At 35.1% G+C, this 24,925-nt stretch overlaps 3 protein-coding genes across 4 annotated transcripts in view; 1 reads left to right on the top strand and 2 right to left on the bottom strand.

Annotated features, from left to right (window-relative positions):
• LOC106874718 (uncharacterized) overlaps window positions 1–1,119 on the bottom strand; it is a 75,106-nt gene extending 73,987 nt beyond the window's left edge. Inside the window, exon 1 of one of the 2 annotated variants that reach the window (XM_089356926.1) lies at window positions 985–1,119. The gene's annotated coding sequence lies outside the window, so the exon portion shown is untranslated. Of the gene's footprint in view, window positions 1–345; window positions 480–984 lie in introns of those variants that run through there. The other variant, XM_089356925.1, reaches the window with a different exon arrangement.
• Window positions 1,120–1,968: 849 nt separating this feature from the next.
• On the top strand, window positions 1,969–4,516 carry LOC106874715 (uncharacterized). Its single transcript, XM_014922545.3, has one exon. It carries the CDS (start codon window positions 2,968–2,970, stop codon window positions 4,252–4,254), a length of 1,287 nt encoding a protein of 428 aa, XP_014778031.1. The 5' UTR covers window positions 1,969–2,967; the 3' UTR covers window positions 4,255–4,516.
• Window positions 4,517–8,634: 4,118 nt separating this feature from the next.
• LOC106874716 (26S proteasome non-ATPase regulatory subunit 11) lies at window positions 8,635–24,472 on the bottom strand. The gene is made up of 13 exons (XM_014922546.3): window positions 24,338–24,472; window positions 21,638–21,736; window positions 20,132–20,256; window positions 19,201–19,272; window positions 17,292–17,349; window positions 15,971–16,082; window positions 14,562–14,644; window positions 14,038–14,182; window positions 13,516–13,639; window positions 12,001–12,126; window positions 11,493–11,528; window positions 9,623–9,674; window positions 8,635–8,957 (listed from the first exon to the last, which is right to left on the bottom strand). Exons 1-13 carry the CDS (start codon window positions 24,432–24,434, stop codon window positions 8,815–8,817), a joined length of 1,272 nt encoding a protein of 423 aa, XP_014778032.1. The 5' UTR covers window positions 24,435–24,472; the 3' UTR covers window positions 8,635–8,814.
• Between the last annotated feature and the right edge of the window lie 453 nt (window positions 24,473–24,925).

Below are 24,925 nucleotides of genomic sequence, written 5' to 3'. Positions count from 1 at the left end.
ATATTCTTTCAAAGCAAGTTGTTTTACATCTAATAGACTAAATTTTTTTTTTTTGTCCGCTACAATGGGACGAGTAAACACAATACATTGACTCGATTAGAGGAAGTCGATTCTATCAATTGAAATGGAGTCGCTGTATCAGTTTCTTCGATTAAGAGGCGTAAGTTTGTATACAATAACAAGTCTCTGTTGTGGCTTAGATGAAAGTCTTGAATGTTCCCAGTATGTGTACATAAACTTTTACGGAAACATGGGGAAGCTTATGTAAACACAATAACAAAGCAAAATGGAAAACGAGTTTAGCAAAAAATACGATATGACGCGGTACAGAAAGTTATTAAAAACCTTGTAAATCAATCATCGTGACACTCCGTCGGTTACGACGACGAGGGTTCCAGTTGATCCGACCAACGGAACAGCCTGCTCGTGAAATTAACGTGAGCACTTCACAGACACGTGTACCCTTAACGTGGTTCTCGGGGAGATTCAACGTGACACAGTGTGTGACAAGAACAGCCCCTTTGAAATACAGGTACGACAGAAATAAAAAGAAAGAGTGAGAGAAAGTTGTGGTGAAAGAGTACAGCAAGATTCGCCACCATCCCCTGCCAGAGCCTCATGGAGCTTTAGGTGTTTTCGCTCAATGAGCTCTCTCAACGCCCGCTCTGAGAATCGAAACCGCGATCCTACGACTGCGAGCCTGCCGCCTCCACTGTAAATCAATATGCAAAGAGTGTCATTCCAGTAACCATGATAAATTCAAAATGGTACAAACATTAGTTTCATTCACGAATGTCCATAATAAAGAAAGTCAACTGTGTGCAATCATTTCTTATGTTTTGAATAAAACTATTTTAAAGACTTTTCGAACTCTGAACAATTGTGTGCAACAGGGGACTTTGAATGTGTACAAACATGAAATTGTAGACGTCAGTCTGGCGAGAATAAATTGGAAGACATGAATAGATTTTGGGTTTCACTTACTACATATTCAACTGCCTTCAAAATGAAGCTGGATATAAATTCCGTGTGGGGGACAAAAACCCCATGGTTATATTTTTCGATTATTTTTTTCGTTTTCTTTCACCTTTTACTTCTTTCAATCATTAGACAGCGGCCATGCTGGGGCACCGCCTTGAAGAACTTTTAGTTGAACGTTTCGACCCCAGAATTTTTTTTCTTTTTTACTTGTTACATTTATTAGACTGCGGCCATGCTGGAGCACCGCCTTTAGTCGAACAAATCGACCCCCAGGACTTATTCTTTGTAAGCCTAGTACTTATTGTATCGGTCTCTTTTACCGAACCGCTAAGTTACGGGGACGTAAACACACCAACGTCGGATGTCAAGCGATGTTGGGTGGGACAAACAGACACACAAACATATACACACACATACATATACATGACGAGCTTCTTCCAGTTTCCGTCTACCAAATCCACTCACAAGGCTTTGTGTAGTAAGTAGCTTGCCTACCAACCACATGGTCCAGGGTTCAGTCCCACTGCGTGGCACCTTGGGCAAGTGCCTTCTACTATAGCCTCGGGCCGACCAAAGCCTTGTGAGTGGATTTGGTAGACAGAAACTGAAAGAAGCCCGTCGTATATATATATATATATATATATATATATATATATATATATATATATATATATGTTTGTGTGTCTGTGTTTGTCCTCCCACCATCGCTTGACAACCTATGCTGGTGTGTTTACGTCCCCGTAATTAGCGGTTCGGCAAAAAGAGACCGATAGAATAAGTACTAGGCTTATAAACAATAAGTCCTGAGGTCGATTCGCTCGACTAAAGGCGGTGCTCCAGCATGGCGACAGTCAAATGACTGAAACAAGTAAAAGAGTAAAAGTGAGAGAGAGAGAGTATTGATCTGAGCTCATCTGAAGCCAAACTCCAAGAAATATATTAATAATCAGGGGAGAGCACCGACAGTCCTAAGTGAGATTTAGCTCCCTTAATGACGCTATGGAGCTAATGCCTCGTTCCCAATTGTCAGTCATTATAATAATAAATTGTTAATTTCACAGTTTATGAATGGAAACGTGTTTCGCTGATGACTACGTCTAATCTCACTATCATATTATGAATGGATGTCGTTCTGGAAAGAAATCACTGTCACACAGAATATATTTGTCTCCACCTACAATGCCGTATCATCTACCATTGCAGTATTTAACAAGATTTCCCTTAATTGTTGCTGCTGTCTCCAGGCACCCAATCCAACCGTGGCATACAGACTGAGCAGAAAAAACTCTTGTCCGTCAAGCCACATTAAAATGTGTAAGTTTTTTCTTAAATCCCTGTCATAAGCAATGATGTACGACAAGAAGTGTGGTAAGGATTCTTTACGAAATATCCTCACCGTCAATTGTTGACAATTCAAACCCGACTCTTATTCCACAATCTGTTCTTCTCTCGTCCAAAGTTTTTTGCACTAAATCATACAAATACTGTTTAGTTTTCGTTTATTAATTCGTTTTTATATCAATAGATGTCTCTCGATTCAATTTTTCACAATGCTTTTTGCCTTCTGTTCCTTATAGTTTGCTGTTTTCGTAAACAAACAAATGAATGAATCAAACATAACAAACAAACTGGGCATTCATTCGGAAGAAAAACATTTTTTTCATCTTCCCATGCACACACATACGTTGTACAACAGACAAATATTTGCCCCGATTCTGCAATATCTTCGATAACCTATGTTTATATTTCGACAGTTATTTTCTTCGATATTGTATGCCACGCTGTTATGTCCAAAAAAACCCCAGTTGGTCAGTGTTGAACGTTGACTGATGTCGACCAACAATTAGGGTCCTTAAAACAAATACATCGACATAATACTGTAAACCAAATCACGATGTAGCATTAATTTCAAATTCCAGAAATCAGTTGTGATTTATTGACATCAAAAGAATTATCAGGTCGGAACAACTTCCCCCATCACCAAAAATGTTGCTTCGCACACAAATGGCTGGTTTAGATTTTTATGATGCAGTCTTAAACAACGAACTTGCTCAGTTGAAGCGTCTCGTTGCACAATATAAAATTGATCTCAATGCTAAATTTGTTGAGGTCCGCAAAAAGAACCATGCTGATTTGTGTCCTATTCATCTAACATCGTATCGTGGATATACTTATATGTTACAATATTTGATAGAGTCTAAATGTGATGTCAACCAAACGACAACAACTCTTCGAAGGACAGCTTTACACTTTGCAGTTCTTAAACACCGAATGGCCTGTATGATCCTTCTAATTGGAGCCAAAGCTAAACTTGATGTAAAAGATACATTTGGCAATTCTCCATGCCACTATGCTGCAGATGATGGCTATTGTCAAATCTTGGATGTGCTCATCCGACGGGGGGCTGATGTTGACTCTCAAGATATTACATCCAAAACTCCACTTATGAAAGCTGTTCGAAATACCAAAACAGATGCTGTTTTAAAATTAATTCGTGCCAATTGTAAACTGAATATTACTGATCGGAATAGTGACATGGCGCTTCACTATGCTGCACGCAACGGTGGAACAGATATCATTGATCTTCTGATGGCGTCAGGGAGCCAAGTAGATGTTCAGAACTATTGGGGACGTACTCCATGTATGGAAGCTGTCTGTTACAACCAGAAAGAGGCAGTTGCTTTATTGATCAGAGTCAACTGTGACTTGAACCGGAGAGAATTCAAAACTGGTGACACAGCACTGCACATTGCTATCCGAAGAAACTATACATCTGTTGTGAGACTACTACTGGCAGCTGGTAGTCAGCATGATATTTATAACCATCAGGGAGAGACAGCTGCATATGATGCAGTGATATCTAATAAAATTGAAATCATTCAAATGATGATTGAACACAACTGTGACCTTGAAGTACCTGGGAAATATTACTCGGATGGAATATACAAATCTTTGTTTCAGATTGCTGCAGAGAAGGGTAATTTTGAAATGTGTCGTCTTTTAGCAAGATTTGGTTATCTTGATTTCAGTGCCAGGATGTACTTCTATACAAACTACTTTCCCACACGAGTCAATGACACAGAGGCTGTAGTTCAGTGGCTTCGGAAAAAGTTGCAAACTGTCACATCTCTACAAGTCTTGTGCCGCAAATGTATTCGCAAACGCCTTGGTCACAAGATAGTTCAAAATGCTGAAGATCTTCCAGTTCCTCGTGCTCTCAAAGATTATGTCATTATCAAAGAAATGCATGAACAGATGATGAGTACATGCTGAAAGTAATTCAACATCACTTAAACAATGAAACAATACTTTTATATATATATATATATATATATATGACTGTATCCAGATATATATATATATATATAAATATATCTGACAGGGAAATGACAAGTTTCCAGGCAGATATTGCAGGTGTATAATAAACAAGGAACCATTCTCAGTTATAAAATTCCAGTTTAGAGTCTAAAAAAAGTATTTATTGCTGTTTAAGTAAACCTTCAGAGTATAAAATTCTGGTTTATTTTGTTGCAAACAGTTCTTCATTTTCATTTCCTTCTCTTTACAAATGTATCTTTTGCTGTTCAAATCAAAGCATTCATTTTGCCTTTCAGTTACACACATGTATGTATGATTTTTTTTTTTCAGTTTAAGTTCTTCGTGAGAAGGTTCAAACCAGCTGCTAATCAAAGCAATAAGACTTATTTGAGTTCAGAGAGTTCTCAGTGTTTGTAAATATGTGGTCGAGTTGGCTCAGCTGTCAATACAGACACCCAAGTATTTGCATTTATTCACAGAGGAATCTGAAATGGAGAATTTTTGGAATGTCTAACAAATCTTATAGATTGGATTTGGAGAATCCTCATCAGTTTCTTCTGCTCTTTCTCCATGAAACCGAGTATTTTAAAGTTTTTGTGCCCATTTGTTGGAACATAATCTAATTCATCTATAATGATAGGTACAAATGAGAATATTGGTATGTAAGTATGTATTAATACAGCTTAATGAGGTGAAGCATGATGGTAATTTTCATATCTAACCACATTTTTTCAGATTTTACTTTGACTTACTAAATGCCTGGTCACTTTCTCTGTGCCCATTTTGTCTTCTCAACTTACAGTCTTCCAACATGTTTTACATTTCTTCAACGTAATTTCTGCCTGAAATACCAAACATTCACGCCACACAAGTTGATCACTTTTTCCCCTATTTTACTGCTATAATATGATGATTGTGAAAGTGCAGTCTCAACCATCTTTATTAGTTGGGGAGTATCATATTGATAGCACCATTTTAAAGACACAGACTTGAATTCAATCTGAAGACATAAAAAGATAGCAATTTTCAAAGAAAATTACTTTGAAATAAACTGTTTGTCTTAATAAGTGGGTCTGCATATTTGCCAGTACAAAAATTTTAAAGCAGGTGTCTTAAGTTTCTTGAAAGTTGGTAGCAACTGTTTCCAGTGATGCTAAGTGCTGTGCTTACGACATTCCAGGTAAATTCAGTTTTGTAATTGAATTCTACTTTTATTTTTTTTTTTTTCATTACCTTCTTTTGTCCTTGATATAATAGTGTAAGTGTGCATCTTTGATAAAAGTATAAAAACAAAATAAAGAAACATTCAGATTGTGCCATGTATTCTGCTGCATTAACCAAATCCCATTGAAATCCTGCTCTGATCAATGTAGCCTTACTTGTTTCTGGAGTCAATACAATGAGAATTAGTAATATATGAAATAAAATGTCCTGGATCTGATACTGAATTGCTAGTTCACACACACACACATCATCATCATCATTGTTGTTAGTTATTTAGTTGTAGAACAAGTAAGCACATTATGGAAAAGCATTCAAATCACAATCACCCATTATTCAATGTAATCATAGGAATGATATTGTGTAAACTAAGGAAAACTTATCTATTTTGAGCATTCTTCTATAGACCATAAAAGTGCATAGATGCAAAAATGTGCAGGTGGATAAAGTCTTGAACTGTTACGTAATGTTCAGTGTGTTTCTACAGTTTGTTGGTTTTGCACAAATATAATTCTATGCAAGTAGTGGAAGTAGATCGTCTTGAAATGTAGTCTGAAATAGATGTCGTTAGATACTAGGAAGATTCTTCACTTTTGTCAAGAAGAGTCATCTTCAGTTTCATGCAGATGAAACCAAGGTTTCCCTTCATTGAAAATACATGTAGCATAGTTTAAACAAACTGTTTTTCTTTCTTTCATTCTATATGCTAAGACATAGGAGATGGTTTTATATAGAAGACCTGTACCGAGTATTGTATGGCTTTAGCATCTTTGATCAATGATGTTCCAACCATAACTTTTAGTGTATCATGGCCTTCATTGTCAAATGAGTTCTTTATCTATGACAGTAGTGTGATTTGAGAGGTCTGGTTGCTACTTTTAGCAGATCGACTGACCTCTCATTAACTCATGGCTGATGTCTTACAGCATATTGCTCATCCTGTTGCCAACCATTCAATCATGAAATGATATTACTTTTTAGAAGACATATTTCCCCACTAAGTTTGTAGGTTAGACCATATGGGACATGTATTTCAAGTCCCGAAAGAATTCAAGTCTTCTGAGATGTTCTCAAACTTGCTGATCTACTAACTACAAAACAATTTTTATTTTTATGCATCATATTCTTTTTAGATATGGCTAGAGTTTAGTAAAAAAAAATTAAAAAACATGCTAGCTTGGCCTATCACTCTCCTATCAACTATATTATTTTGCTTCTGTAATTAACGAAGACAAAACTTCTTACTACATATCACAATCTATCAGTGTTATTACTGTACCACCCACTTCTATTTACTATCAACCCATGTACATCTGATTACCTCATGTTTCTATCTTTCACTCTTGTAAATTTACCCCTCTTTTCCTGATTGTTCTGTCTCTACATTCTTTGCCATTCACCCTTTTGAGCATGTTATCTTCAGGGTACATTCCGTCACCTCATCACCCCAAACCCACCTAAAATGCAAGATAGTCATGAATCTTCCTCACAACAATAAATCTAGCTGCTCTTCCCATCATATTTTAAACTTTCAATACTTCACATAAAGCAACCCCTCTATCTCCAAGTCTCCCTTTCAGTCTTATAAGTTACAGAGCAACCGCATTAGTGTCAATGCTATGATAAAGCACTGAATTAGCCACAGAAACTGTACCAAAACTGAGACAATGGAGCCAAATGCAGTCTTCTGATCCATAAAATCCTGTCCGATCATCCAAACCATGTCAGCATGGAAAGCAAATATGATGATGATGATAACCAGTATAGAACCAATTCATTGTAGTGACTTAGCTGAAATGTTACAAATGTTCACTTTGAATTATCTATTAAAACAAGAACAAGGACGGACCTAGACCCATTCTCAAGTATTGCATTTCTGGATTGCCTCAACAAGAGGTACACATTATCCAGTGATATGATGCATGTCAATCAGTGAAGAGAGCAATGAATTCTTGGATACGTTTGAACTTTCTTTAATTAAAGATTCGTTAACAAGTGACTTGTAAATAGTCACTTGACCTGTTGGATGGCACAGTTGAGATTTTTTAAAACCTAAAGTATAAAGCAGTTTGCAATCTTATATATCCATATCTGTGGTGCTGGAGTTTCATACTGCAAGTAGGTTCTAGCAGAGTGACAGCACCCACTCAACACATTGATATTCTTCTTTTTCTTACAAACACAAGATGCCCGCATGCTTGTTAAGCATACTGATGCTATTTCAATAACAGCCTTCTTAAAACCTGCCTTTATATTGCTAGTAGCTCTTCATTGTTAAAACCTTGAAATAAATACTCACTGGGAAGTCAGATCAATCAGATTCTGGGTTCCACACACCTTACATAACAAAAAATGCTTCATTACAGTGAGCTAAAAAGTTACTTTGAAATGATGATTCATGTTGTATCCACATACTTATGATCAAATGACATTATTACTGGAACGTGAAAGACAAACTTAACCCAGAAAAATCTGAAGTTAGAGAAAAAAAAAACAGTTAGCCTGGCATTCTTTTTGCAGTAGATCCAATATGTGAAACCAACATAAGGTATGCTAAGCTAAAACTGGTTACAATTCAGTAGTTAACATACTGTTCGTTTATTTTTTTTTTATACAGCAATAAAGGCCAGATAATATCTTGTGTAGCTAGACATTTCCATATTCTTAGTGAACAGCTAAATAATTTTCCTTATACTAACCAAGACTAAGCAAAGCAAATAAACTTATAGGATTTACTAAAAGTTTTGCATACACAGAATAATGCCATTCAGCCAAAGTAGTTACTTCTAAATCTTCAGATTTTTCTTTCCTAGTTTTAATTCTGAGTGGGATGCTTTTATAGAAGCTGCATGCCCTTTGTTATATTAACTGTACAATCCTTAAGCAGAATTGAAACTTCTCATCCAAGCAAATAAAGATAAACAGAGTTTTGTATCATGTTGATGGGTATATTACTAGTCCTAACACAATTTCTTTCCCTGATCTTGTACAGGCCATTGTTCATCTCCTTAACTTAGTAGTCCCCATCTGTCTTGCAGATGAAAATATTCAGAATGATCAAAATAATACAGACAGAAATAAAGCAAGAAAAATATATACAAATATGAAACAGGCTGGAGGCTGAATATTTCTTGTTTATTTGCCTATTTTTGTTGTTTCATAATTAAATACTGTAACAATAGAATATTTTGGAAAAGCAACATTACACAAAATTCTAGACACAAATGAAAAGGTAATTACATGTTATGGAAGTGGATATTTAAAAAAAAAAAATACTAAAAATTGAAAATAAGTTTATGTGAGTTTTTTTGCTTTGTGGTAAAGAGCATCAACTACTTTGCCCATATTTTGAATAGTTTCCAGAGCGTTACCATATGTCTGGTCCACAGGGGTCTCATCAAAAACTATTAGAACACCTGCTCCTTGATCCAAAATTCCTGTAATTAACAAACAAAAAGAAGTTTTATTAGCAAATAATATAATGCATTTGCTTAGTTTCAAACTACTTCCACATAAGTCTAACAGATTTTGTGGAATGATATGTGCTTCATGTAGTTTTTAGGTGATGTCAAATATATTTTTACATGTCCAACCCATGCCAGAATGGAAAGCAGACGTTAAACAATGATGATGATAATAAGTAAAAGAAACCAAATTCTATGATGTTCAGTGGCTACAACTTGGCTCAGAGATTCATTTGTGGTATAAGGTGAAGTGAATTAGCTACAACTGAATATTGATACCAGAATATTGATACCAGATGGCTGACTCAGCTAATCAATAACTTAGCACAACATGATAACTAAAAAAAACAGAAGTTGCAATTTGAATTGAATGCTCTCTGTTCCCAACTCACTTTAATGATTCGATTCTGGGATGAAATTTGTTCTTTTGCAATTAGTGTGGCTGTTTCTGCTTTCATTGCCAATATTTCAGCTTTATGCAACAATTCCACAAGTCTTAACACATGTACTGTATCTTCCTAGTTCTGCAGAATCACAGACATTTACCACCCAAGAAAGCATTTCTAAAATTGCAGGCTTCTTTTAAATAAATCTTATTGCACATGGAAAGTAAAAAAGGTATATAGCAAACCAGTTACCATGCAGTTTTCGATCCAAGATCATCTTTGACAGATTCTTCTCAACTTCATTCTACAAGAATAAAAGAAAATCTTTAAATTCACAAGAAGAGAATATAAAAGTACTTCAAACATGGACAAGTATAAGTTAAGATTTATATTTTAGTTCTTAAAAAGTTTCTCATATTTTTATATGTACTTCATCTCATCTATTTTAAGGTACCCTCAAACCTGAAAAAACAGAAAGATTTATACCTTTATTCAAGCAAATCCAGTAGCAGAAAGAATTAAGGCCAAATCTTAATGTACATTATACAAATGTGTGTGTGTGTGAACAAATGGAGATAATGACACAAACAAACAACATGCTTGGGCTTGATATATGAACCACACACACACAAGGTGGTATCAAAACGTTCCCAGGCTAGTTCTGTAGCGCACCATCAGATGCACGCACAATGAGAGCTAGCAGTTACCTTCATGAAGCAGTGTGTTGAGTGACACTGTTGTGTTTACTTCGCAAGTTGTGAAATTTGGGATCACATGTCTGCTGTAGTCTGCAATTTTTATCATGAACAGGAACAAAGAGCCAATGTGAAATTTTGCATTAAACTTAGAAAGCCTGCTACAGAGACATTAAGCATGCTTTGGAAAGCTTACAGTGATGAGTTCTATGCAATGTTTCAAGTAGCACAGGGCACTTCAAAAGTGGAAGAAGATCCCTAGAAGACCTGCACCACCCCAAGAAATGTGGTATTGTGCTTTGAGAATTTGTCCCCCAGGGCCAGACTGTCAATCGAGAGTTCTATTGCAACGTTTTGAAGCCTCTGAGTGGTTGAGGGCATTTAGCGCAAGTAACTGGATCTGTGGAGCACAAAGAATTGGATTCTTCATGACAACAATACACCTTGTCACCAAGATCACCTCACTAGTGACTTTCTCACCAAAAACACCTGTCCTATTTGCCAGATTTAGCACCTGTAGACTTCAATTTCTTCCCCATGATGAAAATGCAGCTCAAAGGCTGCTATTTTAACACCTTTGAGTGAATCGCAGAAGGTCATTGACTCACTTATGGAAAACAACTTCCAGGCTAGATTCCAAAAGTGGCAAGAATGCTGAGACTGGTGTATTGATGCGCAAGGTGACTATTTCAAAGGAGATGATGTTAAAACTTACATAAATAAGTTATTTTTCTTATTAAATGTAACTCGTACAGGAACTTTTTGATACCATCTCTTACATGTGAATATATATACAGGAGTATTTATGTAGAGAGAGAAAAACTGAAAATATCTAGATGATGAACAATCATGTATAAACATACAGAGATTTATATATTTACAGAACAAATTGACATGGAGTAAAAAAGATAGAGAAAACTAAGGGAGGAGGGCATGGTACTTCAGGTTTGACAGCTGTTTCTGGGGGATCAGAATTACTTAGCCAATCTTTCCACTCTGAAAATGGAAGCCTGCTTTACAGTAATGTTTATATTTATCCACTACTGGTTGCATAGTCATTACTTTTCGCATACTCCATCTGCCAATATTAAAACTATTATGTAATTCAGAGCCCCCAGAAACAGCTGTTTATATAGATGTGCAAGACACCTATTTCTGTCCCTCAATACAACTCCCTCACCTTAGATGAGGGGGGGTCTTGTTTTGTAAGTTACTGGGTGACTTCACTGCTACTGGTGCTGTGCAAAAAGTACCCACTACACTTTGTAAAGTGGTCAGTATTAGGAAGGGCGTCCGGCCATAAAAACCATGTCAAAGCAGACACTAGAGCTTGGTGACATCTAATTTGTCAGCTCCTGTCAAACCATCCAACTCACACCAGCATAAAAAGCAGAAGTTAAATGATGATGATATACAAAAACACTGACCTGTGATAATTTAATAATTTCTGCAATACGCTTGATCTGAAAGAAAGAAATGAAAATGAAAATGATGTAAAACCATCATAGAGAGAAGATGGCATGGAAACGACTATCTTCTACTAGGACAACTAGAGGACTATCTTCTACCAGGACAACTAGAGGACATAAATGGCCTTTTCTATTAGTTAAAGTGGATAGTAAAATCTCCAGGATTAAAAACATGGACATTTTATTTTTTTAAGATCTTTAAATAATGCAGGTGAAAAGTTAGGCAAAATATGTCAGGTGATGCCAATGAAGAGATAGACAAGATCTTGTATCACCCTACATATGTTATTTAATATTTCTATTATATTTCAGAAAATGCTTCAATTTCACTCACAAAGGTTGGGTCAACAAGAGATTATAGGAGAAGAGATTTGCTCAAGGTGTTGCAGAGTAGGACGAATCTCTGATCTTGAGGATAACATCCATAACAAATTCAAATCTAAAGAAAAATAAATCGACAACATACCTGAACTCTGGAAAATGGTTCAATAATTCGGCAAAGATTTTGCTCCAGCAGGTTGTCGTAAAGAGTTAGAAAATGTACTTGCACAATGGGATCTTTAAAGAGTTCTTCTTGGTAGCGATTTAAAGTCTGCAGTTTAAAGAGTTCAATAATTAAATGGATTATAAAACAGATATTAACAGATTAGCAAAACAAAATATAACTGCCTAAAATAATAAACCAATTAATTACTTTGATTAGTGGGTATTAGAAATTAAAACATTCGCTGCTCCTCATGCAGCTTGACATTTCCCAGGACACCACAGTTTCTCATCCTACAACCTTGTTAAAATATAACTAATGGGTATTAGATTATTATTAATTTGGTAATGAAGTCTACTGCTTCCATCTGAGAAGTCCTGACAATTGCAAAGAATGTTTACTGCTAGACATCCATTTTTGCAAGCTAAAATATGGTTTATTTTCTTTTAGAGGTAAAAATCTTTCTCATTGATAACCAATCAAACATAAAACAGAAGCCTACTTCTCGTTCATTTTTGTCATCTGCAGGAAAACTAGAGCAAACAGTTAAGTGACCCAAACCAGTGGCTGGAAGATCTCAACTTGGGGCCCACACAATCAGTAATCCATCAGCTTAACTATATGGATATTGCATGTGAGAGAGAGAGAGAGAGAGAGAGATTCCTATTTATCTCTCAATGATTTGTACACCTAGCTATATGCATGTGGCACCTGTAACCAGTATAATATAATGCTGTAGAAACAGTATTGTGGAATTTTCTAAGCATGTCAAACTGCTTGTTCTCATTCCACTATTTGGATAATACATGATATTCTCCAATTAGTTATTCTTGTGATGTCACTTACTCATTCCACTTGAATCAAAGTTTTTAAAACTTACTGTGCTTTTTTTTTTAATGCTCTTCTTAAACTAAAGGCTCCCATAGGATATTCAATTCTATGCTAGGTCTACTGAAAAGGTTATCAAAGTCCAGTGTATGTGCCAATTCATAGTGTTGTAGACACTATGAATGACTGTTTGACAAGGGTTGGAGCTTCTTTTTCCTCCACAAGATGAGAGTGCTAGTCTATCTACAATTCCATGTATAATAATGAAATAATGATTATCACTCATCTCAGAAAGTCAGATACAATTTATCCACTAATATTATTTTCCTTTACTGTCGACCTAAAATATCCTTTAACTTCAGTTTTAATCATTAAAATACGCTTTCAGTGTGAATTATTTTGCTAACAATTTAACTAACATGACTTGATATTCATTCCTTTCAAAGAGAAATATTTTATATTTATATATCTATATGAGCTAAAATACCTTAAAGCATAAATTGTGGCAATTTGCTTAAAAGGGAAAAAGTAATGAAGGCAATCAAACATAGAAAGAATTATCTTTTTAAATAACAAAATAGAAAACAATAAGTTTTTATAGAGCTGAGAAGAAACATAAAACCTCAGAGTCGACTTTATTTGACAAATAAACATAAAACTGCACCTCACCTCAGTGAAATCAGCTAACGATCTCTTCTGGCTTGCTTGAGCTATACTTTTCATAGCATCAATATTAGGGCCTGTATATTTCAGAGCTATTTTCCCACTGACAATTGCTTGCACTTCATCAGCTCTAAGAAAAAATAATTTTTTTTTTTTTTAATATATAGATTCACATGTAAACACATTTAAAAATACTCAGAACGCAGCATGTTCTTTTACATATGGAACTGGTTAGATCAAAAATATGGAGTATATTAAATACATGAAATACAAAAAATGTACATAAGGTCACATACAAAAAGGTTCGATTTACACAGAATACAAATGATATAAAGAATTAAAGGGGGTTGAAGAAAAGTATTACAAATTCCTTGAATTTTCTCTATCATTTATATTGTGTAAGACCTTTTTGTATGTAAACATATATATACGTTGTTTGTATTTTATATATTGATCTGTCTAACTTGCTTATCCCTACATTTGCTTAGACACAAACACAATAAAGATATATTTGAACACATAACTTACAGATTGAGCATGATTTTACACATTAACATATATTTTAGAGCTATGATGGCTTTGGGACTGTCGATAGAGTCGTAACCTTCAAACGCTTCATAAAAATATGAATATGCAGTCTTAAAATCTTTCTCATCAGCAGCATGGAGGATACCTGCAGGGATAACAACAATGGATATTGAGAAGGATTATTTTATCGTCAGTGATTTTTAAAGATTACGGATTACTAGAGCAACTGGCCTATTGGCAAAAATATCTATCTTAGAAACTTTAGAAAAACTGAGACACTCTATCTGCAAATCTTTCTGAAATGCTACACATTTTAGAATTTGATATTTTTATAAGATTGATTATTTAATACTTCTTTAAAGTTCAAAAGATTATAAAACTGTACTAAAGTCAGTTGTAACGGGTAAAGTGAATCGGATAAAGTGCTACTGGCAGACACTGCATTCGTTTCAGCTAATGAACAATTTTATATAAATTTTTAAAAAAATGGTAGCAGCAAATAATATGAAGCTTATTCCACTTACCTGATTGCAAATCTAAAGCTGCCTGGAGTTTAGGTGGACAGTAAATGCCATTTGCTGTAGTTCTTCCTGAAGTCAAAGCAGCCCTTGATAATAGAACCAAAAGCATTTCTGGATTAATATATATATATATATACACACACACATGCATGTATGCATAAAACATTATTTTCACAGGAGGATGCCCCACCCCCATCATTTCAAAGGCCATGGTGAGGGAGAAAATTGTGGTGGTGGGCAGTGGGGAACCAACTTATGTGAGTGTCCTGATCTGAAACTCTGCCTCCATTTTTTTGTTTTATATATCTATTAGTCTTATACCAATGAATTCAGGATGCAAATAAGGGTTCATCAAGGATCAGTCCTCAGACAGGCTGCCTCTGGGAGCTCCTCTATGCTGATTACCTTGTTCTTATAGCTGAATTACTACCAGAACTAGAAAAGAAATTTCAGGCATAGAAGCAAGGTCTGTCTAGAATCAAAGGGATTTAGTGTTAATCTAACAAAAACCAAAGTCCGAAGATTTTTAATTACAAGTATTTAGGTTGGAGTATTTAGGAATAATTTCCACATTGACTTTCTATAATAGTACTTGCCTGTCCTGAGGTTTAGGAAGTTGACCTTAGTCAAGTTAGTGATAACTATTATATTTAGGCCAAATTCTTTGCAGAGTTTTATCAGATTATTTCATATGGCCTCAGGTTGCCAGATCATCCTTATCCAGGAGCAAACTGTGAGAGTGTGGTGTGCATTTCTTTAGGATAACCAAAATAACCCAATGAAATTACTGACCTCAGTCCTGTTGTAGCTCTCCAATGATATAGCAAACAATGAGCTGCCATTGTGAGGAACCATTGTGAAACAGGATTGACTTTCTTGTATTCATGATTCTGTTATCAAAGTCGTTTTTGTGAATTGCCCACCAAGGGCTAGGGCCTTCAGGAGAAGGAATTTTAATATTGAAGGGTAGAAATTCATGATATGGAACGAGAAGAACTTGCAGGCTGCTTTATCCTTGGTGTCACAAAATCAATTACTGCAGAACTAGAATCTCATTGGGTCAAGCCCATAGCCCTTCTGATATCAGAGCTGATGGCATCAAGAATACACTTGCTTACAATACCTAACTCATTGTTAGAGGGGTTAATCAGCCTACATTTAAGATTAGTGAAAATCAAACATAGAAAATATAATTCTCCAATACAGTACCCATCTAAAAACATTCAATGCTTTTTCTCATTGCACACCTACAAACTTCTTTTTTGCTTTACAGATTAAATTAAGACAATTCGGTTGATTGAAATACTTTCATTTCAGTAACGTTGATGTGATTTTAATGTTCAACATTTCTCCCACGTATGTCACACAATTAAAAACCTAAACACTCTGTGATAAAATAAAATAATATTTACCTGGCTTTTGGCAGATTAGAGAGGGCATAGTAGATCTTGCTTTCTAAAAGTTGCACTTCTACCAACAATGCCTTATCATCTAATTCCTTCAGTTCTTTCAGCAATGTAGCAGCTGTAATATTATATTGGCATTTTGAAGGTTAAAGGATCAGTTCAAATGCATGCATCACTTCACAACAACGCATACTTAGACTATAGCTGAGACATGATCATTTGCTAGATAATATAGACTCGTGTACCAACACTACATCTACAACCCCATCATTGAATTTTTGACTCTTCTACAACAAAGGCAATAAATGTTGTAAAACAGAGTTTCAGATGAAAGCAATAATGCTGATAATATATATATTGTGTTTAACCCCAGATCAACCTTGATCTAGCCCCCCGATCTCATTTTTATAAAACCATCTCAGTGTAAAATATCTCCTATTAAGATGGTATATTATGCTTTGAGGGAAATTTTACTGCTATGTTCTTCTATGTTAAGGGATCATCATGGAGAGACCCTTACACAGACTGATGATTTATGGTAGACTCGAATAAGGCACACAACATACTTCAGTTTTCTGAGCTATTGTGTTGTCACCACTTTCTCTTTATTGGTTTGGTTGTTTACATAATCAAAACAACAGGAACTTAAAACCAAATTGAAACATACAAGTGACAAAAGAAAAAAGGGGGCAAAAAGGAAATAAAAAAAAAACAACAACTTTTGATTGAAGAAATAGGAAATGAGCTTTTGTAGAGTGTCTGGAATTAGGGAATTTGTTTCAATATGGCACCCATGCCAGTGGCACGTAAAAAGCACCCGCTACACTATCAGAATTGTTGGCATTAGGAAGGGCATCCAGCTGTAGAAACACTGCCAAATCAGATGGGGACCTAGTGCAGCTCTCCAGCTTACCAGTTTTTCATTCAAACTGTCCAACCCAGGCCAGTATGGAAAGCGGACATTAAACGATGATGATGATGATGTGCGTCATAAGAGTGAGAGTGCATACACACAAAATATACCAGACATATTACTTGTGTCTGGAGGTGTCACATTTAAACAGGTTAAGAATTTTCTTTCTAAAATGAAAAAGTAAGAATAGTCTATCAGGAGACAAAATCAGCCCAAATATTCTGAATATAAGAGTTGCTGGAAGAGATAGATATGGATTCCTGGCTATTGCTGTTACTACTTGCTAAAAGAACTCATTAAACTGTCAGATTTGCAAAACCTGCCAACATATTTCAGCAATAAAATAAATAAATTATACAGAAAAAAAAAAAAAAGATGAAATACAAAGTTAAAGATAAAACATAGCTAACTTACATTGGGCCAAAGCTTTTTCATAACTTTTAGTATCATAATACACTGAAATTAATCTTGCCTACAAAAATAAGAGCAAAATAAAAATGAATTGTATATTTTTACTGAAATGGTTTAACAGAATAGAAAAACACAGAATTAAACAGAATGATTTAGAAGGTTTGGATGTTGAACTAAAACACCACAGAAACACAAGTTCTAATTCTACAAATATTAGTCATGGGGTTTGTTGTCTCACCAATGTGAAATTCAGACTGTTTAGTTGCCAGCAGGTTTTTCATGGTCGTTGCTATTTAGCCCGGGGTTAACTCAGGCAGAGAAAATCTATCAAACACAAACCAGCCTTGACCAATCCACCTTCTTAAAGGAATCTAGGAGCTATGAGCTGCATGTCTATCTTCCATGGTGACCGGAAGCAAAATGCCAACACAAACTTGGTAAGCAAGCTACTTACCACACAGCCACTCCTGCGCCTGGCTGCATATAAGCATCATGTATTGGTCTTCTAACATGTGACCTTCCATGAATGACACGATTGAAAGTGTAATACAGCCTCAAACAATGTGAGTGAGATCTCTTCTTAATTCTCAATTATACAGAGTTACAAAAACCGGCAGTTTAAGTTTCACTATTTGATGAGTAATTCCATTTTTCTCAAACTGCAGGCTGCTCTTTCTAGTTAGAGACTATTATTTCATTCATTACAAGATGTTCCCATGTAACAAAGCTCAAGGACCTATGGTTGTCTTTTGTCACATCATGAAATATCTTTTGTCGTCTATGCTGAGGATGCTTATTGAGAAATGATTCACCATAAAGTGCAGGGTGTCCCAGAAAGATTTACACATGTTTATAACTCTTCCTAAAGCATATCATTTCAGGAAATATTATCAACATTTTACGCAAAGATTTACACGTCTTTTGTTCATGTGTCTATTGTTTCATTTGTCTATTACAGGTTTACAAACAAACATGGCATCTAAAGCAAAACATGACCAGATTGTCACTTTGAAAACAACTGCAGTGAGTAACAAGGACATAAAACACTTAAATATCCTGTAAAACAGCATTCAATACCTGGAATCGATATATGGAGTTCGCTACTACCTCTAGTAAGCCGATTTTTGGTAGGAAACAAATTCATAGCAAACAAACTGTTGAAACTGTAAAGAAGCAAATGAGCTGAAATCCCTGCAGGAGTGCAAGAAAAAACTGATAAAGCTCTTGATATTTCGAAATAATCAAGGCAAAGGATTTTTGAAGAGGATTTAAAGCTAGCTGCATACAAGAAGCAATGCCGACAGTGAATTTCAGCAGCTTCCAAGAAGAAATGGCTCAACATGAGTAAAACCATGTTAGCTGAGATGAAGTACACTGCTAACAAAGTGTTGATCTTCATCGGCGAGGCAGTTACCATCAGGTAGAACGACAGGCTTTATGCCATCAGAGACCAGTTTTGTTCATGGTGTGGGCTGTTGTTCCATCTGATGGGTGCAAGTCTCCCTTGCAGACTATGATCAAGGCATTTTGTGGTGGTCATTTTGAAATGTAATTACTGCAATGAATTGGCAATTTACATTAGAATGTGTGTGCCAAATTTTATTATCCTACCTTCAGTTTATTTTGAATAATTAAGAAATATCAATGGGTAAATCTTACTAGAATACCTTGTAATTGCTTTGGAAGCCCAAAATCAAGACAAGATGACGTGACCAACACATTGCATATGACTTCATGAGCTAACTTCAATACAAACATATGCACACATGTAGACAAATGTGCATATGCACATACACACATATGTATATGCACAAACAAACACACATATACATTTAAACACATGGCAAACATATATGCATATTTACACTCACAAAATTTCATTTATTGTTTTTAATTAAAATCAACAACTCACCTCAAGTGCTTGTCGTAAAAATGTCCTTTTCTCATTTTTCGCCCAATCAATACACTCATTACATAGTGAAACCTAAGAAAACAAAAATTCCAACAACGATATTAAATAGCAAGAATACATCTTACTGCCAACACCACCTAGTCCTGATGGTTTGGGCCAATACAATATCTTCGTAACAGCTTCAACAGGTAATGTGCTAACAAAATTATTGGTAAACAAAATTTATGATTTTAGATACAATTCCTAGTTAGAATCACTAATTCCATCAATTTATAGATATATCTGGATTTTCAAAAAAAAATTAATGGAAGTAAAACTACCATAAACGCACACAAACATGCATAGAGATGAAACTAAAAGTTAGGTTTATGATACAATCACACCTGCAGTTACTGCATTATGTCCAGGGTCAAACCATTTAACTCTCAATGCTTTAGTTTCCATATCTACAAATGTCAATAACAAGGATTTTCAACATTACTCCATCATCAGATGTTGTGTGCAAGAGAGAAGACTGTGCTGGTTTGGTCATGTGGTACATTTAATTGTGGAGGGAACCTGTGGAAGGGGTAGGCCCAGGAAGACATGGTAACTTGGGCAAGTGTCTTCTACTACAGCCTGAGATTCACCTAAGCTTTGTGAGTAGATTTGGTGGACGGAAACTGAAAGAATATATGTGTGTGTGTGTGTTGACAACCAGCGTTGGTTTGTTTATGTCCCTGTAACTTTACGGTTTGGCAAAAGAGACCAACAGAATAAGTACCAGGTTTATGTTGAATGGAGTTGATCCATTCAGCTAAAAATTCTTCCTCAGCAAGACCACAGTCTAATGACTGAAACTTGTAAAAGCTATCAACAATTACAAACATGAACACACAAACTGAAAACATTTTTTAAAAAGATGGACAGTCACTTAGGAAATATGCATTACCTCGTTTCCAGTTCCAGCCTCAAGATCCAGAAAGTGATCAACTAAATTTCGTACCAGTTTAGCTGCTTTGGCTTTGCTCACCATTCCAAGAAATGGTCGAGTAACCTTTATCAAGGAAGCAAGCCCTACAATTGAAGATACAAAGCAATGACAGAAAGAAATCACTTGAAAATAAGAAACATTGTACCTTCTCACTTCTTATGGAGCTAGAAAATTGCTGCTGCTGCTATTGTAGCAAGTGTAGTGTTTCTCTGACCAAACAGACCTTTGGTCATCAAAAGCATTCTAACAAGAGCTACCTACGACTACCTTAACCACTGTGTTGTTTCTTTTAGATAATAGAATATGATTTAAAGAGGATTTGGTTGCTGTTTCTGGTAGACAGATAGCATAGAAGTTCCCTTGTTGGTTCATAGTACGATGTATAATATATCAATACTTTGTATATCAGGACTGATAAAGATTTGAAAATGCATCTCTTTTTATAAATATGCAATGCAGGTATAATAATACTATTGTTAAAAATGATTATGTGTCAAGTTGGGTTTGCATTGTCATCAATAGTCTAAATAACAGAACATATATTTTCCCCATGCTGGCATAGAATATAAATCTAAGTGTATATCATGATTCTTCATCATCTATTCCATTGAAGCACATTGTTGGATGTAATGAAACTTTATTCTCCTATGCCTCCAAGTTAACTTTCAACACGAAAGCTTTCTGTGCTCAGCTTATGATACTCTAAGCTGAAAATCAGAGATCTAACCAAGAGAAAACCAAAAATGTCGACAATTTGATGCCTTGACAACTCATGCTTGTCTGTTCAAACTGCCACAGTACTTTTATAAACAAAAAAAGATTCTGCCCATTTAAATACAGGCTTTATTTTTTTTTTTTTTTTTTTTTGCCAAGCTTCACAGTGTGCCTCAAACAAAGAAAAATTTTAAAAACTACCTTAAACTCTCCACTTCAAATTTAACCCTTTCTATATCAACCATGCTGAAACCGCCTCTGGTTCTGTAGTACAAATGTCTTGTTTTCAAAAGTTTTGAATTAAAATCTTCCACCAAACCTTAGTCACAATTCATGTTCCTAACACTAGTTGAATGATAAAGAAGTCATTTTACGAAATTCTTTGTTATATTTAAGATTAATTGAAAGAAACACAGAGCATCTCAACAGAAATATGGTAACAAAAGGGTTAATGTGTGTCAAATCACCCTACTCTTGATGTTCTAACTTTCAAGATAAGAATAAAAGCCAAGCTTTCTTAGGAAGAATGAAGTGATAAAGCTAATGCAGCCAGACCCTAGCAAAATAGTGGAACCATGAAATGACTCCCAGTAGTGTATTGACAATACTCCCTAAGACATTAGCTATTAAAACATTCTCATTTCAATGTCAATATGAAATGCAGCAATACTACACATAAATTTTAAACAAACCTCCTTACATACAACAGTAATGTTAAACAATTCTATACTAAATACAATGATAACTTACCTGAAGCATTCTTCTGTTCTGACAATAAATCTCCCAGCTTGGAGATAACTTGTGCTTTGTATTCAATGTCCTCAAGGTTTGTACCAATATCTTTCTTCACTGGGAAATAAAATAACAGCAAAAAAATATATATTGACTCTATATTAGCATATGAAGTATTAATGGTTTTGGAACTCTTTGAAAATTAAAGATAGTCATTAATTTTAGTAATTCAAGGAAAACTTCCCATTTGAAGAGAGTTGTCCATAAAGTGAGAATTCACAAAGAATATAATCTGAACTGAAAGCATTAAAAGAATAAACAAATGTCTTAAGAGATGAATATTTGTAAAGAATATTAGAAACAGTGTTAAGAAAGAGAAGCCGAAATTTTGGGGTAATCAAAATTAGCAGTGTGAGTAGAAAAAAAAAATCAGAGGAAATATCCAAGAGAGAGTAAACTAGAAATCAACAGAACTCAGAAATGTTACTTGGAAAAAAAGGGTCATGAATATAAATTGGGGTTTCGTGACACAGCTAAAGAGAAGAGATTATTGAAATGAGACATTACTCATTTTACCCCATTTTTAGACTTTTTTTTTTTGAAACATGAAAATTATCAAATTAGACATTAGTGTGTGGGGGGAAAAAATCGACTTGAAATCTAACATAAAAAATAATATCGATTGATAAACATCAAAAATTACCCAGATATTTTATAAGCAACCTCAATTACAATCGGTTAAAAGTAGGAAAAATTTCTTGAAAAAAAAAAAAAGGAAAAAAAGTACCTGTCACCTGTTTCCGACTCTCTCGACTTCAGCAACAACTATTGCTGACCAATTTTTACTAATGTAATGATTCCAAACGGGTAGAGAGAAAATAACGAGAAATCAGATTACTCGTTTTACCCCGGTTACTAATTTTGTCCCCCACCCCCACCCACACCATAACCATCAAATAGTTTTAGTGAGCGTAATGTAGGAAACCATAATTGCTCCGGTACTCTGGATGACTCAGTAATATCAATTCCGGATAAGAATCTCTTGGGTCAGCATCCTTATCAAGATTCTCCTTAACTTCATATTAAAATACCCTTTCAAAGTTTTGAATTCTATGCCCAAGTGAATGAGTTTTCGAGCCATGACATGAAGACTGGTGCATTTCCTAGCCCTTCTTCACCAAGATCCTTTTTCTTTTTGCTCAAAAGTTAGTCATCAGCATAAGAATAAATAAAATCCTCAATTCAAACAAGCGAATTAGTCTCTCGACCAGCAAGAAATAGCTGCCAAATCTTCCTCTAGTCACACCTATTCAGTGAATCCAAAATAACAAATAAAATTAAAGGACTGTTAACATCAGAAAAAAATCTGTACGAGAGTAAACTAAAAATACATACACCCGGTGGTTAGGGTTAGGGTTAGGGTTAGGGTTTATGTTACGCCGAAAACGGGTGGTGTATATATTCTTTACCTCCGCCTAAAAATGATACGTTTGGCTAACAGAGTCTTGAATATACAAAAAGACGGAAGGATTAAAACTAGAATAATTTTCATATAAAATGTACATCAGTGGTTCCCAACCTGTGGTCCGCAAAGGTAGTACTGGGGGGGGGGGTCTGTAAACTAAATTCAAAATTTCACATAAGAACAAGCATATTAAAAGGGGTGAGAAAACTCATTTAAATAAAAGGGGTCTTTGGTAGTGGAAAGGTTGGGAACCACTGGTTTATAAGTTTAGCGCAGATCTAGAGTTAAATACTAAGAACAAAGTTTTAGTTCATCACAGTTTAATAAAATTAGGAAAATAAGTTTGATTAAAGTTTAGACAGAAGATATTTTGCATCCTTGAACAGAATTTAGAGAGTTTCAATTGAATTAAAGGAAAATATTGCGTAATCCTGAATAGTTATGAGGGTGAGTGTTAGGAATCCTACTCTCTTTCGATAATTTACATACAAAGATCCAATTTATATGCAAGTAATCCAAGGAACTGGAATTTTATCTATAAATATTATAATGAAATACATTTAAAAAAATGCATTCTATTTAGAATAATAAAAAAATACGTTATAAATTCATAAACAATAGCGCTGAAACTTTCTATCTGGGCGTAGGAGTGGCTGTGTGCTTACCAACCACATGGTTCTGGGTTCAGTCCCACTGCGTGGCACCTTGGGCAAGTGTCTTCTACTATAGCCTCGGGCCGACTAAAGCCTTGTGAGTGGATTTGGTAGACGAAAACTGAAAGAAGCCCGTCGTATATATGTATATATATATATATATATATGTATTTGTGTATCTGTGTTTGTCCCCCCCCCCCAACATCGCTTGACAATCGATGCTGGTGTTTACGTCCCCGTAACTTAGCGGTTCGGCTAAAAAGCCCGATAGAATAAGTACTAGGCTTACAAAGAATAAGTCCTGGGGTCGATTTGATTCGACTAAAGGCGTGCTCCAGCATGGCCGCAGTCAAATGACTGAAACAAGTAAAAGAGGTAAAAGAGGTATATATATATATATATATATATATATAATACAATCGTTATAAATAATGATTTCTCTAGAAAGAAGTGAATTAAAAACGAAAAGGCAAAAAAAAAAACCCGGTAAATTTGTGTCTGGATTCCCAAACAATGACTGCTCCCCTGTGAGTCAGCAATAATTAAAAATGATCAATTTGTACAAATGCCAATATTAATGTAGCAAATATAATTACTTACAAACATTTGTCAACAATTCTATAGAAGCTTCTTTGTTTGTTTTCTCTAAAATAACAGCTTCATCAAAGACAGATTTTATATCTTTTGTCATCGCCATACTTTTACATGAAAAGAGTGCGAGAGCTTTGAAACGGTGTCATATTTTCTACGTCCCCGATTAATTTAGCGGCCAGCGAAGGCCAACAACTGTGGCTGAAATCTGGTTTGGCTTTTAAAAATCTATCTGGCTAATATTTATTTATATACCACAGTAAAAGAAAAGAAAACAAAGCAAAAACAAAAACGCACATTTTTCTCTATTTATTTCATTATTAGAATTACATATTATTCCCATAGTTTGGCTGGTTTTGCTGTAAAAATCTTTTGGCATTTCGCACGTCGTTGCTCTTTTCACAGCTATTTCAAGATTTCCCGAAATGATTTCAACGTAGAATACATAATCACCACAGAAAAATCTATTGCTTATGGTTCCTAAATATATTGTCGCATGCTATTTCATAAATGTTATTTTCGATAAAATCCTTAAAATTCAATGTGTGTGTAAAGATTTCACGGTAAATTTCTATATTAACACCCACACGATTTTCA

The sequence above is a fragment of the Octopus bimaculoides genome, chromosome 9 (genome assembly GCF_046866305.1).
Source record: "Octopus bimaculoides isolate indiv1 chromosome 9, ASM4686630v1, whole genome shotgun sequence".
NCBI lineage: Eukaryota > Metazoa > Mollusca > Cephalopoda > Octopoda > Octopodidae > Octopus > Octopus bimaculoides.
This window is presented reverse-complemented; position numbering and strand designations above follow the sequence as displayed.